Source organism: Ramularia collo-cygni (assembly GCF_900074925.1).
Source record: "Ramularia collo-cygni strain URUG2 genome assembly, contig: RCC_scaffold01, whole genome shotgun sequence".
NCBI classification, from domain to species: domain Eukaryota; kingdom Fungi; phylum Ascomycota; class Dothideomycetes; order Mycosphaerellales; family Mycosphaerellaceae; genus Ramularia; species Ramularia collo-cygni.
Window position 1 is genome coordinate 1,117,680 of NW_019716255.1, and position 21,369 is coordinate 1,139,048.

The following is a 21,369-nucleotide window of genomic DNA, read 5'->3' on the forward strand; positions in this document are numbered from 1 at the left end:
ACATAGTCTCCCATTTCCGCTTCGCTGGTGTGTTCAATAAGCATGTTGGAGTAGGTTCCAGTGCAGGGAAGGTCATCCCGTCGTTGGGTGCAGGGCTGTCTTCATTTGCTTCGCTTCCACTCAATCGCCAGAGTGAAGCCGCAGAACATCCTCGAGGGGTCAGATCACACTGTAAAGTCTTCAAAGATCCGCTGCTGATCACTTCGGAGCCAACAGAGATATTGATGACGTCGGGTCTGTCGCTGCCCCGCAATTTGATGGAGCTTCCATACCATTCACTGTTTGCTGCAATACTTTAGCTGTGGCGGCACAGTTCATTCCATTGTTTAGAAACACGACACTTCTACAACACCACTTTTCCCCTCCTCCCCTTCTTCTCCATCAAGGATATTCTCCATTATGACGACCTGTCCGCACGTCGCCGCTGCGAACCTCCGCCCGCCAGCGCCGACTCAGTCCGTTTACCGCGAGGACTGCACCCTTTGCTTCGACGGCATCGACGACCCAGCTGGGATCGATGTCTGCTTGCACTGCTTCAATGGTGGATGTGCGGGCGAGCGAGCTCACTCTCGTCAACATGCCACCCATCATCAACATCCCCTTGCCGTCAACATATCCCGGACCCGGAAAAGGAAGCCACAGCGTGACGACAACGAGCCCGCAGCCAAGATCAGCAAACTGGAGATTGTCGCCGAAACTGACGCGGATCGATGGGATACAAAGACAGATGTCAAGTGTCTTGAGTGTGGTGTGGATGGGATCCAAGGGGAGAAAGTGGACGAGGTGGTGAAGAATGTGCTGAAAGCCAACACCTTTGCGCAGGCGGAGGAAGTAAAGGCATGGGAGTTGGAGTTGTCGGCATGTGACCATGTCCTCTTCCTTCCGCAGGAAACAGGGAGGACAATCGCCAGTGGGGAGCTCGGACAGTGCAGTGGTTGTGATTTGAAGGAGAACTTGTGGCTGTGTCTGACGTGCGGCGCCTTGGGCTGTGGACGACAACAGATGGGCGGCGCTCCTGGAAACTCCCACGCAAGACAACACGGCGAGGCTTCGCAGCATCACATTGCCGTTAAATTGGGCAGCATCACGGCTGAAGGGAATGCAGACATATACTGCTACAAGTGCGATAACGAGCAACTCGATCCTGAATTGGTCTCTCATCTGGCCAACTGGGGAATCGATCTCGCCGGGAGAGTCAAGACGGAAAAGTCATTGGGCGAGATGCAGCTGGAGCACAATCTCAACTACGATTTCAGCATGATGGGTGACGACGGCAAGCAGATGACGCCGCTGTTTGGTCCAGGATTGACAGGCTTGATGAACCTGGGCAACTCCTGCTATCTGGCGTCTATCCTGCAGTCCCTCTTCGCCATGCCCGAGTTCAAATCTCGCTACTACCGTCCGGATGAGCCTCTTCCCCCTCTCGCAGAACCCGCAGCGGATATCGAAGTGCAAATGAGGAAACTTGCAGATGGACTCCTTTCTGATCGCTACAGCAAGCCCGATACCAACATCGCACCATCCGACAATCCCGACGAGAAGTCTCATCAAAAAGGCTTGGCGCCGGCCATGCTCAAGCACCTCATCGGACGCGGCCACGCAGAATTCGGCACTATGCGGCAGCAGGACGCATTTGAGCTACTCCTACATCTTCTGAAACTCATCTCCCGCTCCCAAACAGCCGCTCGCACGCAATACAAAGATGTCACCGATCCTGTGGACTCTTTCCGCTTCTACATGGAGCAAAAATTGCAGTGTACGCAGTGCAAAAAGGTGCGATATCGCCAGGACGAGATGGAGAATATTTCCGTGGCGGTCCCCATCAAGCGTCTCCCACAACAGGACGTGTCCATGGTAGAAGGTGAGGAGAAGAAAGGCGCAGAGTTTGAGCCTGTCACGTTGAAGCAATGTCTTGACGACTTTACGGCTCCAGAAGTGGTTGAGTTGACCTGCTCCGGTTGTGGGAACAAAGGCTTCACCAAGCAATCTCTATTCAAGACTTTCCCCACCATTCTTGCCATTAACGCTCGTCGCTTTGAGATCGTCAACTGGGTTCCTACCAAGCAGGACGTTCCTGTAATCGTCGGAGATGATATCTTTGACATGGAAATCTATCGCAGCCGCGGCAAACAGGTTGACGAGGAAGAACTTCCCGAGGACGAGAATGCTCCCGCCGCAGGTGCTTTCGTACCGAATGAGTCGGCGTTGGAGGCCTTGATGAGCATGGGCTTCCCGCGAGTGCGGTGTGAAAAGGCACTGCACGCAACAGGCAATACTGCCGACGCCGAAGTCGCCATGGGATGGTTGTTTGAGCATATGGAGGACGCCGACATCGATGAGCCGCTCGTCATACCAGGCGCAGGCAACGCCGCTGGAGCCGGAGCTGTAGACCCAGAGAAGATTGAGAATCTTGGCAACATGGGCTTTTCTGCTCCTCAAGCTCGTCAAGCATTGAAAGAAACGGGAGGTGACATGGAACGCGCCGTGGACTGGTTATTCTCACACCCAGACGCCGTGGGAGACTTTGGAGAAGACGAAGCTTCCGGCGCTGCTACCGACACTACCACTGCGCCTCCTGTCGAAGTCGAGGACACAAAGCCCGCGCACTTCACCCTCAAGAGCATCGTTTGCCACAAGGGATCTTCTATCCACGCGGGCCACTATGTCGCTTTCGTCAAGAAAGAGGAAGAAGGGTTGGGATGGGTGCTGTTTAATGACGAGAAGGTTGCGCAGGCAGGAGGCGACGTGGAAGCTATGAAGAGTTTTGCATATGTGTACTTCCTGCGGAGAGTGGAAGCATGATAAGCGATGGTGTTTGGGTACGTGGAGTGTGGGTTTATCTGCATGCATTACGAAGTGTTCGTTTTGCGCGGAACCTGGTTGCATAGGTGGTATGAGCAACGGCACATTGAGATGACTGAGATGAGCATGAAAGAGCATGGTGATGAGATGCATGATACTAGCAAAGATGGTTCGGAGGAGATAGAGCATGCATGAAATGGAATGAAATAGGGATGCCAATCTTTTCACCGTGGCCCTCTTTGCGGCATTCCATCCTCTGGTTTTCCTTTGCTTTCCACTGGCATTGATGCCCGTTGCTATCATCTCCTCTGCCACACTTCTCTCTTCTTGCTTTTCTCTTGCTCCTGCGTGGCCTGTACATGCTGTTCACGCAAATCATTGATCTCCAACCATGATCTCCAATCCCAGGCGACGACCTGTTTGAGAAGACTGGAAGCATCTGGCTGAATTGGTGCACGAATTTGCAGCCCATTCAGTCGGACGAAGACCTCATCGTCACAGCCTAAAAGCCTGAATCAGACCGCTGACAGACCCAGGAGGGCTGGGCCCGGCATCTAGTCTTCTCCCCCGCCTAAAGGCTTTTCAACACAAGACAGGCACATGCATCCATTCGTGCTTGGCGTCGCTGACGGGACGACAGCATTCGGCACCGAAATTGCAATAGACTTTTCACTCCTTCCGTCGCCAGCGATGACTTGACTTTTTCTTGAGCTGGCATGACCAGTACATTATTCACCGGCTTGTCGAATCTTCAGGATACCGACAGTGGCATGAACAGACTGATATTCTTCAAGCTGGGGACGCCAGGTACACTGCCAGCAGTAGGTTTCTACGACACGATCATTCTCGCTGTGGCGTAAAAAGTACACATTCCGAGATGAAGGACGGCTTGCAATGTGCATCTCAATTCCCACGTCACGGCTTGACCGATGCTCTCCCAAAACTTTAAACGCCTCGAGCGAGAAGCCAAGGCCGCGCTCAGGCAAGTGGTAAAGCCAATCACGGGTGTTGGTGGCGCTCGTCCAGATCACGAGTCAGAACATTGGACACGAAGCACAGACTCTTCGCCGCGTGTCGCTAACATTCCCACGCATCCGTACGATAGTACTCGCGGGCCGTTCGACAACGTGCCTTCCACGCCATCTACTTTAAGCACAGGCTCCCTTTTGGGGGCTCCCGGAAACATCATGAATCGCCTCATACTGCAAGCCTAGTGATCTAGTTCAGCGTAGATGCCTAGCTTGGCCAATGGAGGAGTCGTGCGGCTTGGTCAGGTCAGAGGCATTGATCATTATCAAATGGTCTTTTGCACTCGAGACCATGAGCTGAGCATTCTTAGCGAATGTTGGCGGCCATGGCAGTGGTATGATCGAGAAGTGGAGTATGCCTCTGACACTGTAGGAGGAGGAGGAGGATATAGTCTTCGATCATCTCTTCTCCAGCACATTCTTTCCCTTCATCAAAGCACCAAAAACACAATCCAAGTCCCTGCAAACACACCTTTTCAAACGCCACAACATCTTTCGACATGCAACCCTCATCCCTCCTTCTCCTGGCTTCGACCTACGCCATCTCTACCTCAGCAATAGCCATCACCACCACCACCTCAGGCTACTGCACCGGAACCTCTAGCACCGGAAACAGCACCATCATCCCAGGAACCACCTGCACAGCAGAATGTTCCCTGGATCGCCCCGGCGGAGACTTCCTTCCCGGTCAACGAGTCGCAGACCTCGCCGCTTGTGCAGCAGCATGTAACGCCGAGCCCAACTGTCTGACCGCCTCTTTCGTMGAAGCAACGGGATACTGCTATCAGAAAAACTTCATCCTCAACCCAGTCTCCAAGTCTGACGTTGACGGGGTCATCTGTCGTACTTGTGCCAACGGATCTACCGTTCCAGGGACGAATTGTGTGGAGGAGTGTGGAATGGATCGTCCTGGTAGCGATATCCAGGCTATTCAGTTCGAGGGAGCAGATGGTCTGCAGAGGTGTGCGCAGGCTTGTAATGGTAACCCTTCATGTGTTACTGCGCAGTACAGAGCCGACAACCGGGTAAGTTTGCTCTCTACTGTATCGGTTTGAGCATCTTTACTGACGAAAAATTCAGTTCTGCTATTTAAAGGAGCGTGCCAACCAGGCTGTTGCCGACTCCAATGTTAATGGTGTTGTGTGCCCAAAGAGCTCTGTGCAGTGACCTCGTCTCGGGGAATAAAATGAGAGAGAGAGCGCGGCGTTTTGATTGAAAAGGATTACACATTATCTAGAAGGTGGATGTCGATGGAGCAATATAGATATCCGGCTCTGTTGGTAGGCAGACACATGATTTCATGGCGCGTAGACATTGCTTCGGTTCTTCACTATCAAGCTATTTTTTTCAACGTGCACCTCATTAACTACACTAGATATAGTGACTCACTTTGTTCATGACAATCACTACTTAACTCACTACGCTCCACCACTTTGACTCGCCTTTCTCGCAACTAAGACGCATTGAATAGGTTAGCGAGTGATGCAACACTTATTGCAAGTACGAACTTAGTAGCTACCGTCTATTCGCGTAATCAAGGAACTCCAATCTCTACGAAGACAGTAAGAAGAGCTCTAGGTGAGAGGGACAGTATGTGACTAAAAAGACCTTGTTCTGATAGACACAGGGGTGCCAGTAGGAGTCTAGGAGGCCTTTAGATATCCGAGATTAGGGAGTCTAAGTAATGCGATATCTACGGCGTTAGGTTAAGCAGTCTAGGTCGATAGTCTAGACGGTGTAGAGGACCATGTCGTATTAGTTGGCGGAACGTCGCGGGCGGTCCTTGAGGGTCAGTATGAAGTCCTAGTTCAGAGTCGATTCTCTTTCCCAACTTTCTGGATGTTGAGACACTCTTGGAGTTGCCATTTGGTACTGTGTCGATGTCTGGTTTGGGAAGCCATCTCTATGGGAATCGCATAAAAATCTTATTGCAATCGAAGTCAAGGATGCACATAGCCTCACACCTTTGATAACATGTCGTAGGCTACATTTTCCCAGGTACACATATATAGATCAACGTACGAATATACAGGCACATTACTATTATCAAGTACTATGGATTACAAGACCAATGCATGAAAGTTGACTCCTCGCTCAAGATCTGTTCCCTTACAACCACCTATTCACAATCATACCTGCGGTATATACCTAGGTCCAGGCCTAACTTCACGTCTCCCTGTTCTCTCCTCTGAACGATTTACAGCCCTACTAGAGGTTCTCTCAGACCAAACAGGAGTAGTTTCCTTCTTCTTCTCCGGCATGACCATCACAATCATCCACAGACCAATCGCTCCCTAACAAACAAACAAACAATAGTTAGCCCTGTCATCGTCATGATGATCGTTTTCCGCGAGCACGCGGCCTGCTTACCGAATGATGCATCAACGGAGTACAATGAATCCACCTCATCGAAGCATTCCCCTCTCCATCTGAGCTAACCTGATCCAACCACCGCACTTTTGCAGTCACAACTTCGGGTTGCTGGAAAGCGCTGCCAAGATCGTTGCGCATGCGAGAGCCACCGATACGGTTGAGGAAATTGGATTGAAGAATTCCTGGCGATCGAAGAGTTGGCGAGGCGAAGAGAATGCGGAGAGAGGGCGCAGGGCGCACAATCAGGTACTATAGTGAGTGTGTGGTCAGTATCGGTCGATTCGATATATGGAACGGTTCCGCAAAGAGGCTTACGTATTTGTAGACTCCTGAGAGATTGATTACTTGAGGAATGGGTTGCGTGGGAATAGTTTCGGAGACTTCTTGCCGTTGAGAGGTTCCCTGGGATGGAAAGCTCTCTCCCTGGTCCGACTCGTCTGACCCGTCTGCGATAAGAACGCGCTGCAGTTCATCGTATCTCATCGAAGCTGCGGGATGTTGAAGTTCATGTTCGGCGCCTTTTTGTAGCGAGCCTCCATGCTTTGCGATGACTTCCAGTTCGTCTGCGCTGAGCATCTCACTGAGCGATTTCAGAGCCGAATGCGATTTCCCGTCGCTCTGGCTGTTTTCCTGTTCAACGAGCTTGGTCAAGCTTTGTAGTCCGGCGCAGCTCTTCAAGAGGCCGGATACATCTACTTGAGCTCCAAGGTAATATCGAAGGTTGTCCTGACTGAATGAATGTAGAGTCAATGGAAAGTGACATGGACATTCAACATCATCAATGTCTTACCTGTCAACGAGTAAAGCGTTCATCACTAGACTCAAAAAGGGAGAGCCATCTCGTCGGTAGTTTACAAAGATTTCGGAGTGGTCCCGGTTCTCTTTGACCGCAATGGCAAATCGGCGGCATGAATCTACAGTCGTTCCAGGACCCTGCACTTGATGAAAGTCAGCATTTAGCTCAGGCATTGAGCCTGGGAAGGCTTCGAGATATGCTCTATGCCCTCCACGTTCCAGTATACGCACTGAATCTGCAGTTTCTCCCCAAAATATAATCCAGATTATGACCTGAATGACGCATGAAAGCCTGGGATGCAAGGATGATTGGATTATCTTTCCTGGAAGGATCCGTGATACCTATGCCAAACAACTTGTCAGCATACCGTCCAATAAATATTCCAAAATCAACCAGTCTTGACGTACAGAATACCTCAGCAAGGCCCTGACTAGACTCGCGAAGAGCAACGGGCAAAGTCCCCGTGATGCGGCTTTGCATAACAGAGCCGACGATATTGATGTATATGTTGGCAATATACCAATGCAGATCATCTCCCAGCAACTCCTCAAAAGCGGCGTTCGCTGCTTCGTGAAGTCGAATGTTTGCCGCCTTCCCGGGCGGCTCGATGATGCCCCTACTCGTCTCCAGTCGAGGCTTGTCTGATAAGTTCTGGGTCAGAGAGTTGGCGTACTCCAGAGCTTTGATGGCTTTGCGGGTTCTCCAGTAGAATTCCAGTAAGGGGAGTCTCCAAGGTCGACATTGCCGCAAAAAGGCTGAGAAACGGAAGTGGAATTCTGGGTCCTGTTCATGATTAGTACTGCTGGTACTAATGATGCTCCGTGGCCAGCTTACCTCAAGAATGATATGTAGGTGAGCGGGACTGTAAAGCTGCTCGGCTCTCTTCTCGAGCGAATACAGATCTCTGTCCCAATCTTCGGCCGTCAGCATGTTAGGGTTGATCACATCCCAAGATTCAGGATCGTCTGCTAGGATGAGTTTGGTATGGAGGACATCGCTCTTGTCCGCTGATGGGGTTTGGAGCTGTGCTAGCGCTTCGGGGCCTATCTTCTTCGGACCCCTTGTAGACGTATCACTGCGTGGAGGATTGGAGCTAGTCCGCGATGCTACCTGAGGTTGCGCTGGCGACCTCTCACTTCGACGGGAGTCTTGTACGGCTAAGGATGTCGGGGAAGGATGCGTCTTCAAGAATCCTGAGTTCTGGGTTCTGACTTGGCTGCCTTCCGTTGACTGATACGAGGGTTGGCGACCCCTATTTTGGCTTCCGATTTGGTAGGTTTCTACTGACTGATGAGAAGGCCGGCGACCGCCGTTTCTGTACTTATATCAGCTTCTGCGTGTCAGAGAAGAGGAATACAAATGTACCCATGACGGCCTCCAGTAGGACTTTCTGATGTAGCCGGCTTGGTGAACACAGGCATTGGAAAATCTGCTGGAGAGACCGGCGTTCGTGGTCGATCTTTATCATCGTCAGACCGTGCCCCAAGTCTCAGCGAAAAGTCATCGCTTTCAGCATTGGAGTTTGTGGCTGTCGATCGATCGACCGCGCCCTGCGAGTACTTGGATTTCTGAAAATAAGCGATGGCGTTCCTGTTCAAACTCGCGCGTGAAATGCACTGCGGGACAGGTGGCAAAGGAAGGGTGGGCGGGTGTATTTTCAATGGCAATGCTGTCAGGTGCTCATAGCCCCCTGACCCCTGCTGATGATGTACAGTCCATGTAGGCTCTGGCACACCTATTGCAGACTTCTGGTTGATGCTGGAGTTGGACAGACTTGGGCGCTGTATGGGTTGGATCAAAAGATTGATCCCCAAATAATGAAATATGGATACTTACAGGCGAAGGATGTGCCGAATCAACTACCTCATTCATGCTGGGCAACGATTCGGCTACCGTGATGTTCTCCTCTGAGCGCACCTCCCTCAGTTGTCGCTTCCGGAAGGGAGCAAACTTGTGGTAGAGCTTGTGTGAGGGTCGTGAGTTGGACCTAGGCGAAGAGACATCGGAGGAGTCCATTGAGACGATGTAGGAGAGTGGAGACAAAGAATGACTTGCTTGATACTGTATCGGCGCCGGAGAGCTCATGGAACAGTTGCTTGAGAATAAAAACACATGGATGATATAACAGCGAACGTGGTCACTTTAAACTTGCCTTGTCTGGGTACGGAAGCCGGTGTCAATGTGGTGTGACGTGATGYTGGCGCCGGATAGGGCCGCTTTCACTCTCCCCTGCCCTTGTCGTTCATCTTACAACCATGTTGCTTACGCTGGTGGTGTGCTAGAAGAAATGACAATGACCTCTGTTCTGTGAGGTGAGTTGGCTCGTTTCTTAGATGCCTCTAATATCAAGTGCCAGTGCTTGTTGCCAGACTCACCGCGTTCACTAGCGTCAAAATTGATAGAGAAGAGGTCTCCAAGGTAGTCCGTTATAGTCCTTGTAAATGAGAAGTTAAATAGTTTCGGTGACTTCACTAAAAGGTCTAATGAGACCGTCATCACTTCGCAGCCCGCTAGCAACTCTATTCCTACGCCACCTATCGTTGGTTCGAGCGGCCGCGTGCTACAACTATGTCTCATAGAGGGCCGTCCCTCTCGGACATCGTATCTTATACGAAGGCTGCTACTGGTATACTACAACGTACGCGGCGCGTGCTTATAGTGGCTCGCGCAGTGACGAATTCATCATTATCATCTCAACCCGAGAGACYGGAATCGTCAAACCGGAATCGTCGATTATGCCAAGAGCTTGGCATAGGATTACGAATACGGGTTCGAGGAATGGGAGTGTGACATCTGTGGTATACTCCGTAGACAGCGGCCGGAATGGCCTCCGTCCATGTATCTGTGGTCGAATGTCGTGACCACCCAGAAGTTAAGGGTGACGCATAATAAATCCGTAATGGAGATTCTTTATTTCCTCTACTGCTATAAAATATCTTGATCAGTAATATGGAAATTAAAGTTTGACCCGTCCTTCGGACTCTACTAGTTCGGGCCAGGGCACGAAGGACTCAAGATTGATGCCAACTACGTAGGCGATAATGTTGACATTTAAGAGAAGTCGAATTGGAACCTATTTCGCGTAGGTGATGAAACGATCACTCACAATTCCCCTACAAGATCTAACAATTCACACAACATGTCGTCTTCGGACGTAGAACTTGCAATTCAGCGTTTACGAAGAAGAATCTGCTAATGGCGGAACCAAATTCCTGATGTTTAAGAAGTGTGTATAACATTTAAGTGTCGGTAGTTGAGATAGCTACGAACTGCAGACGAGTTGTTCGCTGTAGGTATACGTCACAAAACGCTTTGGACAAACATGAAAGCTCGGAGGAGTACAAAGCGCTCTTCACAACTATGATCGATGAGAATTTCCTGGTTGGAGAGCTTATCATCTGCTGGGGAAAGCCATTCTTTGGTTTCGCTCGATGATGAATGTATTTGGGTGGAGGTCGGAAATAAGATGATCCGAGCCGATCTCAATGAATACGGTTTGTGTTAAACCGTTGGAAGGTACAAAGTCACCACGTATATGCTTAACTATTCGTTCTTCGCGGCGCGCCGTTCAACGCTTCGCTTTCTATCCTTCATGACCCAAAGGCATAGCCAATACAATACGTTTCTCGACCATCTCTTTTTTGCCAAAAGCCTCGGCTGAGGGAACATCGGCTGGGAGAAACAGTTTTCACGTTTCCCTATCACAGAATTTGGCCGCCTCAGCAGACATCCATTCAACACTTCGCTTGATGGCTTTGACGAGTCACGGACAATTGTTTCCACGCTTTTTAACAGTTGCCACGCTCTGGTGGTCGATCAGCGATTGATTTTCCGCCCGCATTAGTACTACGACATGCTGTGGTAGGGAGAGCAAGGACCGTGCTATTTTATGCTGCAATACAGCTGAGAAACAGCTTCGTGGTTGCAATAGGAGAGATTRTTGTATTCGTCGGAGTTTTTTCGAATGGGAAGGCTGGGACCATGGATTGCACGCGGCTTTCAAATTTACCTACTCCCGTAGAATGCTGACATGTCGTTATATCCGACTACTTCTGCAAGTTCAAAATGGCCATGGTTCACTGTCAGAGCGATGCTCACATAATTATCTCTGCGCAACAACTGTGGAGCGTGCGAGGAGGACAAGCAGAGTTTTTGACCTCTCTTCAGACGAGATGCGCAATAGAAGGCAATCTCTCTTACCGTTTGGGTCACTGGAGCTTCAACATGATTTGTCCCCGTTCAATCGTTCCACAACTTGTGACGGTATGATCGAGGCCAACGATGACACCGGGCTCGATCTTAGCAGTTTTTAACATCCCGTCACGTACGCCATGAATAACAAGTTTCATGTATACGGTCTGGAGGTTCCTCACAATCTGCACTGWCTGGTGATTGCGTTCAAGCCTCCTCGACGGATCTCCGCAAAGCCGACCTTTCTAGGATCACATTCGCCAACTCTTGCACCCAGATCATTGCTTCCCGGATGTGACCTCAAGACTGATCTTTCGTCGTAGGAAACTCTTTATCGACCACATTTGATAGGCGCTGATGTGTGCAGACGCTGTGAGCCTTGACCGCTCGGGAAGAAGGACARGCACCCCTATTTGCTCAAGGATAGCACCTATGTGTGACGCGACTTCACGACGCCAGACAATTGGGCGAGGATACATAGGTGCAACTCGCAGGATTGGATCAAGAAGCAGCCGTAAGAGTGAATCCAAGTCCAGCGTCGGTTGTTGTACCAAGACATACGATTTTGAGGCGCATACGAAATGGATGCTTCGCGCACACTGCCCCTTTTTCGCCAGAATCAGTRGCCGATGGAAGCTGCAGTTCGTCATCTACCTCAAACATATCAGCTCAAATATATAGTTGGCCGTTCGTAAGAGCCAATGCATACTTCGTAAGAGCCAATGCATACTTGGTTCGAGTGCGGTCATCTTTGCGTCGACGACTCTACCCCAACCCTAACCCTAAGCAACGTCCGATTCACCTCAAATCCACACGGCAGATTAGTTCATCACAATAAAACAACCATCAAATCATGGCCATATCAGCCAGCAAGTTCGAATCATACGCACATTCGTACGGTACATCGATACCTACGTCAAGACGACGTTTAGTCATCATCCCTGTCGTCCCATATCGTAKGCCGTGCTTGCCCGAAGCTCTAATAAGTGACTTATGCTGCCCGGCCCGGTCACTCTTCCACTCACGTTTCCAACAACTCAACCGCAACTCATTGAGCAAACACAAAATCAGCGACCCCATCCCCAAACTTCCATAACCACTTCATCCAATCGACAATGGCAAAACAAGTCGTCTTCGACATCGTCGGAACCCTAGTTTCCTTCGACGCATTCCACCAAAGAATCGAAGAAACCATCGGGAAGAAACTCCAAGCTCACAACATCTCTCCTCAGATCTTCGGGTTCTCGTGGATGACATCTGCGGAATTGGAATTCACCTTCATGTCCATTAGCTCCAGACACACGGCCTACAAGGAAGTCATGAAGGCGACTTTCTATCGCACGCTTTGGTTCGCTGGAGTCCCAGAGCCAAGGAAAGTCTTCACGGATGAGGAGAGAGATTTATGTCAAGAAGGTTATGCGCTGTTGGGATTGAGAGAGGGAGCGAAGGAATGTATTGAGTTGCTGAAGTCGAAGGGCTGGAATGTTTGGTGTCTTACTRCGGCAGATATCCCCCGGGTGCAGGGTTACTTCAAGCGTGGTGGCGTTGATATGCCTGCGGAGTGTTTTGTGAGCTGTGATAGCCAGGGTGTTGCGAAGCCAGCTCTTGCCGGTACGTTGAGCGATGTTTTTTTCCTAAGAGATCTCCTAGACTGACATTTCTCGAAGCATACCGTCCAACATTCGCAAAGTTTGCAGAGGAAGATATCAAGGTCTTCGCAGCAGCTCATATGTGGGATGTATCAGCGGCTACTCAAGGTGAGATTTGAAATTTGGAGTGTAGTGAATAAGATGCTGATCCTGGTGTGTGCAGTGGGCTTCAAAGGCGCATATTGTTCCGCTTATGAGAATGAAGATTGCTCCGAGATTTATGTAAGTTCTGTCAAAAACTTCCTGGTACGATTGTTGATTGACATGGCTTAGGGGAAAATGGATATCATGGCGACCACCTTGATMGAGATGGCAGAGAAGATCATTCAGCTTGGACATGCATGATTGAATTCTCAACGAGAACCAAATCAAGTCAATGACCGAACATTAGACATTCCAGGGCTATTGAGATGAGAGAGCATCAGCATTCTACTACTCACTCAATTAACTGGCGGCCGGTGCTGCTAGCATTAAGGGCTCTAGCAGCTCGAGACTCGTTGAAMCTATCCAGAGCAAGGCCTTGTGATGATCTGAAGATGTAAAACTGTCGTGCTTCGATGAAAAACATAAAAAGAGCATTGGGAAGGCTTCAATATGTGCATACATCTTCTTTGATTTGGCACTTGTATYGCTCGAGTCTATATAACTCCTTGTATTTATCCCCAACCAAGGCTGTAGCCATTGACAAGTACATTTAAAATTGCGCAAATGACGACGAATCTTTCGGCAAATCATAGCTCCTTAGTAGCCCAGTAGTACAAAATGTCGAAAAGACGTTTGAAGCCGCAGCCAAGATGGCTCTCCTTCGCCTTCTAATCCTCATCTGCGGATGGTCGATGGTATCTTAACTTCGGCATCCGTGTCGGCTCGTAAGTGTTGTTGTCAAGCGAGTAAGTCTTCTGCGAAATTCGGATTTCCAGAGTACGCATCACTTCTCTCTTCAGCCAGCTCCGCATACACGTCGATGTCGTCCCTGAGGTGGAGGAGGAGTCGGCTTCCTATCAATATTTCCTCCCTTGAAGCTTCCCGTGGTGGGCGAAGGAGGGGCCGATTTGCCTCCCATGTAGCCACCACCACCTTTGCCCGATCTTCCCGGAGACAAAAACGGTCCTTCATCTCCATCTGTGTGGCCGCCATTCTTGACACCTCTCCAAGATGGAGAAGGAGCCGACACGWTGCGTAAATGTCCGACTTTCCTGAAGTCCCCTATTGGTGGCGGCGGAATATCCGCCATGACATTCATATGTCCACCTCCTTTTTGAGGCGTCGGCATGGGTGTATTTGGGAGGGACTGCTCCTCCACATACCCTCCCTTCCACCCCTTCGGCATCCAGTTATTCTCGTAGCTGTCGCTAGAGACTGGCGCCGGCGAATTGACTCGCGCAGGTCTCATCAAATCACTCTGCGAGTGTKTCCTTAGATGTGCCATCAACTCTGCATGTCCATCCATCACAGGACTCTCGTAATCGGGCCCACAGATGTAGCAAAGATACAGATTGTCGACCGGTGTGTGACATCTGAACTGAAAGTCGCTTGGATATCGCAGCTTGCTTACGGGATCCTTGATCAATCCCACCGGTCGGTCGTTCCACGTACTTGAGCAGGATGAACATTCTCGAGCGACTTTGGTCGGGTCCTCGGGATCCGGGAGCATCAGTCTTGTTTTATATCTCGGTGTGGATGAGGGACACGCCAAAAGTCTTTGTGCTTCTTGACAGAGCTGTGGTCGTCGCAGAGGTAATGCTCTGGGTTTGATGGGTCGTCGAATGGGAGCATTGACAGACATGCGTTGGAATTGGTCGTTGAGAACTGAGATTGTGTTATCTGTTCGAGAGTCGGCCGCAAGGGCGAGTTTGTTCACGTCCAGTTGTCCGCCTGTGAGAGCCGAATGCAAAACACCGATGACTTCTCGCTGCATTTGTAGCAGCTCCGACATGAGTTGCATACATCCTGTTTCTGTTCGCGCTTGTCAGCTACTGTATATTCTCGGTACGACAAGGGCGGTATATACGATCACCCGTTGCATACTGCGGTCCAATCCTAGCAAAATTCCGATCGTATTCAGACTGTACGTCGGACTTTCCCACCGTCAACGCTTTGGAAGCCTTTTCGGCGGCCTTGGCTTCTTCTTTCTCGGCTTGGAGGTCCTTGTACCGTCGCGTCGCCTCTTTTCTCGAATTGACCGCGGTGAATAGACTGCCGGCTGACTGGAAGCAGCTTATGATTCCGCATATCGAGGCTATAGTTGGAAGGACAGGCATAGAGGGAATCGCCACTCGTTAGGTGAACGCTAGAGTAGAAAGGATGCAGGTGCTAGAGAGAAAGAGGAAGAGTAGTCAAGTGTGTTCGAAACCCAACCAACAGACCTCATCGCTAGTATAAATGAATGACTGTACACGCCTGCTGCCATCTGCATATCTACCGAACGACGAGATGAAACCAGGGCTCCGTGGCGGTACTTACTCAACACTGATAAGCCGTCTCGCAGCCATTCGACGAAATCTTCGATGACGACGATTATCTCGGAAACGAATGTGGCACCTGAAGGCAGGGACGACAGATGACCCGTCTCATGGCAAGTTTGGCACGAGTGTTTCGGTGTGCATCTGCCGCCAACTTGCCAGAAAGGCTGGAAACGTGAAGTTGGCTGCCAAGCTAATCCATGTGAGCTTCGAAGATATACCATAGGGAWCCTGGTCCATTCAGGGGCGTTTCATCGCAAATGTCCAATTTGGGACAGCAGGGCACAATCTCTCGGGCCTGCTCGTCAAATTGCGTGATGCTGTATGGTGGCTGTGCTCAAAATGACGTGGCCTTTTTTGATGAGTGAGCATGTTGAGGTTTGCGAGACAAGACCCTTCGAAGTTCGTACTGCATCCAGTGTCCCTGTAAGTTGTGTAGGTAGTCCTCGCCCTGCAGGGTCTTGTTAGGTGTCATCGAGCTTGCAGAAGCAACTTATGGAATAATGTGTTGTAGTCGTGAGGTGGCAAACGATATTACATCAGACGTACAGTAGCTTCATGTTTCAGATCCCATCATCGTACACGGTACCTGATGAGATGCTTGCGTGGAGACGTCAAGTAAGATCTGTTTCTTGACATCCACGAAATTCGTCCCTCAAACGAAGCGGTGAAGGCGTGGAGGGATGAACTTCGTCAAGTCGAAGTACTTGGTCTAGACCATTCGACTGCAATATTGTGCTTCTCTGGCAGTCAGAGGTAAGCTGACGCGACACCTGCCTCACCTATTCCGGACTGCTCGAAATGCGCATCAGCCAAGACTGCAGGCACGGCATATGGATATGGTTCCATGCTGTAGATCGGTCAAGGAGGAAATTTTATTCTGTTTCCCTCTATCAATCCCAACGCCGCCGGACAATGCACCACCAACACCTTGCTAAGCCTCAAGATAACCCAGAAACGCCGTCACTCGGTCCTTCACATTCAAAACTCCAACAATCCGACCCTCATGTTCTCCACCCCTTTGGCACCCACTCCCTTCAAACCTCCCAACTCTCCCAAACTTCTAACCTCTCCGACCTCCAAATCAAGCAGACAATTGACAATGGCTTCCGCCTTCTTCTTCCCAACCCCCTTCAAAAGCTGAATTCTACTGACGTCTCGCGAGTTGATGATGTGTAAAAGTTGTTTGGTCCGTGGAGTCTGCATCCTAAGCAAACTCTTGGCCAATTCATCTTCAGAATCTTCTTCCGTCTCAGACATGGTCGGACCAGGATGTTTCGTCGCCGAATCCAAAGACACAGTCCGTTGATGTCTAGCATTGGAGGCTTGGAGTGGGATGCTCGTGAGCGGTCGTGCTCGAATTCTGGTCCTCGGAGCCGCGGGCTTCTTGAACACGAAGTCATCATCTTCGTCCTCGGCCTCATCGATAACTTCTTCGTGGTAAGACTCATCTCCTTCATCTTCGTCATCCACAGCCTTCCTCATGCTTTGCGGTCGTACGAATTCCATTTCCTCTTCTCTTGACCTCTCCTTTTCTGCCCTCTTGCTCTCAATCCTGTCTCTCAATACACCCATCTTCCTTGCCAGTTTCGCATTCCCCGGAAAGTGTGGGAGGGCAAGCTCGTACATTTTCAACGCACTCAGATCCTCCCCTCGCACTTGATGTTGTTTCGCCATGAGGAGATATTGCAATCCCTCCGCGCGTTCCGTCTCCTGACCCTCTACGCGCTTCTCCAAAGCATCAAGTCGACGCTGGACTTCATCAGAGATAGCTACTTCGGCAGCAGCAGGAAGGTCCCGGGTCTTCTTCTGCTGGCCGAGCGCAAGAGCCTCGCTCACTTTCTGCTCGATCAGGCGCTCAATGGCTTCCTGGGACATGCCTGGTGCGGCTTCGGCAACGCTGGCGCGGAGTGCCTTTGCAGGGCGGCCGAAATGTCCCATAGTGGCTTCGCTGCTGGTTCGTTTAGGTGATTTCAGAGCAGCTGTGGGACGAATCTGAGCGGTATTTGCGACATTGATGGCCTTTGGTCCTGGCTTGGGCTTGTCAGAAAAGACTGCGAATTGCTTGGCAGGTTTGGCGGTGGMTGTGGTTCCTCCGACATCCTTGAGATGGCTGTTCTGGGAGAGGATCTTGGAACGAAGCGGTTGACGATTCATCGACGGTGCTGTTAGTCCTGTAGCGCTTTCAAATTTGGTTTTGCTGGTGGGAGCGGCGCCTTCGCGGAAGAAAGGCACGTTCTCAATCTCATTCACTTCGATCTTCTTGGTTCTGTTGGCAAAGTTGAGACTGCTCAATGTATCAAGGTGGTAGCTGCGCACAGGGGCGAGGTTGAGGATCATGATTGTCAAGCCATTGTTCTGACCAAGAGCCAGAATTCGCGTCATTTTGGATTCGCGGTAAGGAATTCGGGATTGTTTCCGTGAAATGGCTTCTACGCACGACGCCAGGACGAAGAGGGACTTGTTGATACTCGCACTCTCCACCAGGCGGTCTTTGTTGTTGTCCGTCCGGCGGTTGTCCTCGGAGCCAGCCAGATCAATCGCGGAGGCGGTGCTGACTCTCACTTCATTGCCGGTAATTTGGGTGACCTTGACGCAGAGGACAGCATGCGATCGTGACGAGTGCGCATTGAGCTTCGTGGCGGAGGTCGAGCGGTTGAGATTAGCCTCGTCGTAAGCCTTTTCAAAGTCCTTCAAGTTGGTGCAAGGCCGCTCCGTCAGACCGACAACAATGGCCTTGCCGCTGGAATTGTCCCGGATGGCAAGTCCCGCAGGAGTGCGCTTCTCTGGAGGCTGGAAGAGGTCGAAGACGCGGTCATTGTAAATTTCGTAATAGCTCATGACCACCTCGACGCTGGTGTCGCCCGCGGTATCCTTCTCCACCTTTCGCGCCTTGCGGTAGATGGCCGAGAGCAATCGTGGGATGACACCGCGCTCCGCCAGACTCTTTCCTCCACGCATCGTGTGTGTTTTGCCGGTCCCCGTGACTCCATACGCGAAGAGGGTAACATCGAATCCCTTGAAGATGTGCTTGACATTCGGACTGATTTCCGCATCGAACAGGTCGCTCTGGCTGGCATCCTGATCGTACACGCTGCTGAACTGAAACGAGTATTTCTCCGCGTCGCTYTTGGGGTTCGGGATGGAAATGGCAGAGTTGGCCGCCTCAACAATCACGTCGTTGGCAACCTCGTTCTTGAGCAATGGCCGCACTCGCGCCACAACGCGTACACTCATCTCGACACTCGTCGCGTCTGTTGTGGCGTCCGCTTCCTCCTGCTGCGGGTTAGTAGTCCAGGCGGTCGTCGTCGAGGGCGGAAGGGAATGGCCCTTGCAGACATGCTACACACATGTAATAAATAAAGAGGTGCCGCTTGTGGGAGATCATTCCAGATCGTCAATTTCGCGCGACGAATCGTTGACCCGGGCGGGAAAACCGTTGCAAGGAGCAACTCGGCTAGCGGTCCGAAATATCATCTCATCAACCACAACCGCAACCAGCACCTCCTCATCTACCATCACTTGCCCTGATTCATGGATTCACTTGAAATGCTGCTCCTACCGTCTTCAACGGTCAACCCACGTACCTGCTTCATTCCGCTCCTCCTGGATGGCGCCTTCTGTAAGAATGCCGGTGAAACAGACAGATCCGTGCTCGGTAAGCGCCCGCCAATGAACGCGCGACATTCCACCTCCACCTCCCGACTGCGAGACCTTTCACTTTTCGTGCAGCGTCAAAGACCACCGCTCGAGGCGCTGGCCGTGAATAGACCTCGCACAGCTCACGCAGAGCACCCGGTCATTGTGCACGAATGGATCTCGCGGGATATGGACGACTGTCGTGTGAGGAGCATAGCAAGACATGAGCCTACCCAACTCCCTCATACACCCCCCTCTCATCCCCCGCTGCTTCTTCCTCCATCTTCGTCTTTCATTTCCGTCGTGTAACTCACTCACTATTTCCTGCTCGATCCCTCGCTTTTCCCTTCGTTCTTTCCTTCTCTCATTGTCATTGGAGCCGGTCTCCCAATCAAAAGAAATAATACCAAGAAAAGAAACCCAACGGTTACCCGCCACAGCTTCCTGCATATAATTCGGCCATGTTCTTGGCTCTGGACCTCCTCCTTTTGGCTGCCTGTGCCTCTCTCGTGCATGCAAGTCCAATTGCCGCCCGAGATGCCAATGTTGAAGGAACATCCCCAGATCCATATGCATCACCATCAACAATCCCCACTCCAGACAGCTATGCCTCGTCCTCTGCATCGTTGCCGTTCTCCTACGCGCCATTGTCGACTTCGATTGATGCGGTGACGACACCACCAACGATTCCTGTTTATCAGCCAGCCGGTTCCGACTTCACACAACCTTTGACAACATTAGCCACCACAAAGGAGACGGCAGCAATCTCGCCTTCTGCATATGGGATGGGGAGTGGAATTTCCACCGCTCATCTCACTGCATCGACTTCTGTTCCGGCTGTTCAAACCTCGTCTACATCTGTAGAGAAGGATGCTGTTTCAACAGATTCCAAACCACCTGTATACCAAGCTTCCAGCTCGACCCCGGGATTCTCTTACGACCCAATAACGACGACTACCACACCGCTGTCTGAGCCCCCATTGACCTACGTACCGATAAGCTCTCCATCTTCAAGCTTTGTCTCCCCGAGCTCTGCATCTTCCAGGTCTGCAGTACCCACGGTGCCGGCGTATGGAGTATCCAGCGCGGCCGCTTCCGACACAAGCCCTCCAACGAACTTACCCAGCCACGCTCCTATGAGCTCAATGGTCTCTACTGTACCCCCGTATGGATCATCCGGCATGGCGTCGTCGTCGTCTGCTATCTCTGAAGCGGCGACTACAAGCCAGTTCACAACAGCAACAACAGAGGCTTTCACTTTTGCACCCACAACCTCTGCAGCCTCTTCTGCGCCTACGTATGGATCTTCCAGCACGGTAGCTCTGTCTTCAAACGCTGCCTCCGAGACGATGAATAGCCCGTCCGCCTCTGCAACCATGCCTTTGCCCAGCTACACGATCAGCTCTTTGGCATTAAGCTCCGCCGAACCGTCTTTCACATTGTCGTCACTGCAATACAGCAGCTCAAAACCATCTACCCACATTCCCTCAGGCTATATTGGCTCGACTGAAGTCTCGCCCGTACAAAGCTCCCGGCCATTCCCATACAGTAATTCCAGCTCGACTGTGACAATTCCACAATACGTCGGATCTACCACCTCGAAGCTACCTCAAGTCTCCACGGCGGCTTCTGCAACCTTCAACTATGAGCCCGTAGAGACTTCGGCGCCGATTCCGGGACCATCTTCGGCACCTAGCTACACCCAAACCTCACCTATCGCCCCGGTATACTCGAGTGAAGGTCTACCATCTGCAGCTCCAAACGAGGTCCACAGCACAACCTTTTTGACAATGTACACGACCGTCTACGGAGGCCAGGGAGACTCTCCCTCTTCTGTACCTTCATATGGGTTCGCCTCCTCAGCCCTGGCGTCCTCGGCTGCTTTCGAGACAGATGCAATCTCCCAACACCCACCCTCGGTACAAACCCCGGCCACAAATCCTGCCACTCTCGCGAGTACATCTCGATCAATACCCTCCGCACCAGCAGTCTACGGCCAACTCCCATCTTCATCCTCCTTCGAAGCTCCTGCTCCTTCCACCTTGCATCAGACAATGACAACCACAACAAGCACGACAACCACCCCTTCAATTGCGCTGCCAAGCGTCGTTATTCCTTCCTCACCGATTGCTTATTCCACTGCAACGACTTCGACTTCTTCGGAGAAGGCTGGGATCACGATCGTGCCGGTTAGTCCAAGCGGTTACTTTGCCCCCAACGGGTATTCTGCGGACGCGAAAGAGGCGGTAACGGTCACTGTTACGGAGAAGGGCGCAAAAGAGACTGTCACTGTCACTGCGCCTTGTAATTACTGAGAAGGGAAATGAATTTTGATAGCTGTCTATGCGCGATGAACTAGGTATCAAAAGCGGCGAAGCTTTCCGCTCGATGCGGGGCGACGAGGGAGGAATGAAGAGATTGTTTACATG

General features: G+C 51.1%; 6 protein-coding genes; 3 read left to right on the plus strand and 3 right to left on the minus strand.

The window, feature by feature from the left end:
• Positions 1-399: 399 nt before the first annotated feature.
• RCC_00438 (related to ubiquitin thiolesterase) lies at positions 400-2,802 on the plus strand (the record flags this gene model as incomplete). Its single annotated transcript, XM_023765590.1, has 1 exon — positions 400-2,802. One exon carries the CDS (start codon positions 400-402, stop codon positions 2,800-2,802), a length of 2,403 nt encoding a protein of 800 aa, XP_023621358.1.
• A 1,528-nt stretch (positions 2,803-4,330) lies between these two features.
• On the plus strand, positions 4,331-4,997 carry RCC_00440 (uncharacterized protein; the record flags this gene model as incomplete). XM_023765591.1 has 2 exons in its annotated part: positions 4,331-4,855; positions 4,911-4,997. 2 exons carry the CDS (start codon positions 4,331-4,333, stop codon positions 4,995-4,997), a joined length of 612 nt encoding a protein of 203 aa, XP_023621359.1.
• A 962-nt stretch (positions 4,998-5,959) lies between these two features.
• RCC_00441 (uncharacterized protein) lies at positions 5,960-9,015 on the minus strand (the record flags this gene model as incomplete). Of its 2 annotated transcripts, none has more annotated exons than XM_023765593.1 (9): positions 5,960-6,124; positions 6,201-6,452; positions 6,519-6,933; positions 6,994-7,141; positions 7,230-7,340; positions 7,407-7,782; positions 7,834-8,314; positions 8,365-8,567; positions 8,836-9,015. In XM_023765593.1, 9 exons carry the CDS (start codon positions 9,013-9,015, stop codon positions 5,960-5,962), a joined length of 2,331 nt encoding a protein of 776 aa, XP_023621361.1. The 2 variants fall into 2 exon arrangements, with proteins under 2 accessions (XP_023621361.1, XP_023621360.1); XM_023765592.1 differs by having other exon boundaries at positions 8,365-8,780.
• Positions 9,016-16,282: 7,267 nt separating this feature from the next.
• Positions 16,283-18,538, minus strand: RCC_00443 (related to kinesin-like protein; the record flags this gene model as incomplete). Its single annotated transcript, XM_023765594.1, has 1 exon — positions 16,283-18,538. One exon carries the CDS (start codon positions 18,536-18,538, stop codon positions 16,283-16,285), a length of 2,256 nt encoding a protein of 751 aa, XP_023621362.1.
• An 863-nt stretch (positions 18,539-19,401) lies between these two features.
• Positions 19,402-21,255, plus strand: RCC_12169 (uncharacterized protein; the record flags this gene model as incomplete). Its single annotated transcript, XM_023765595.1, has 1 exon — positions 19,402-21,255. One exon carries the CDS (start codon positions 19,402-19,404, stop codon positions 21,253-21,255), a length of 1,854 nt encoding a protein of 617 aa, XP_023621363.1.
• RCC_00444 (uncharacterized protein) lies at positions 19,578-20,318 on the minus strand (the record flags this gene model as incomplete). XM_023765596.1 has 2 exons in its annotated part: positions 19,578-19,630; positions 19,934-20,318. The coding sequence occupies 2 exons, from the start codon at positions 20,316-20,318 to the stop codon at positions 19,578-19,580; spliced, it is 438 nt and encodes a 145-aa protein (XP_023621364.1).
• Positions 21,256-21,369: the final 114 nt, after the last annotated feature.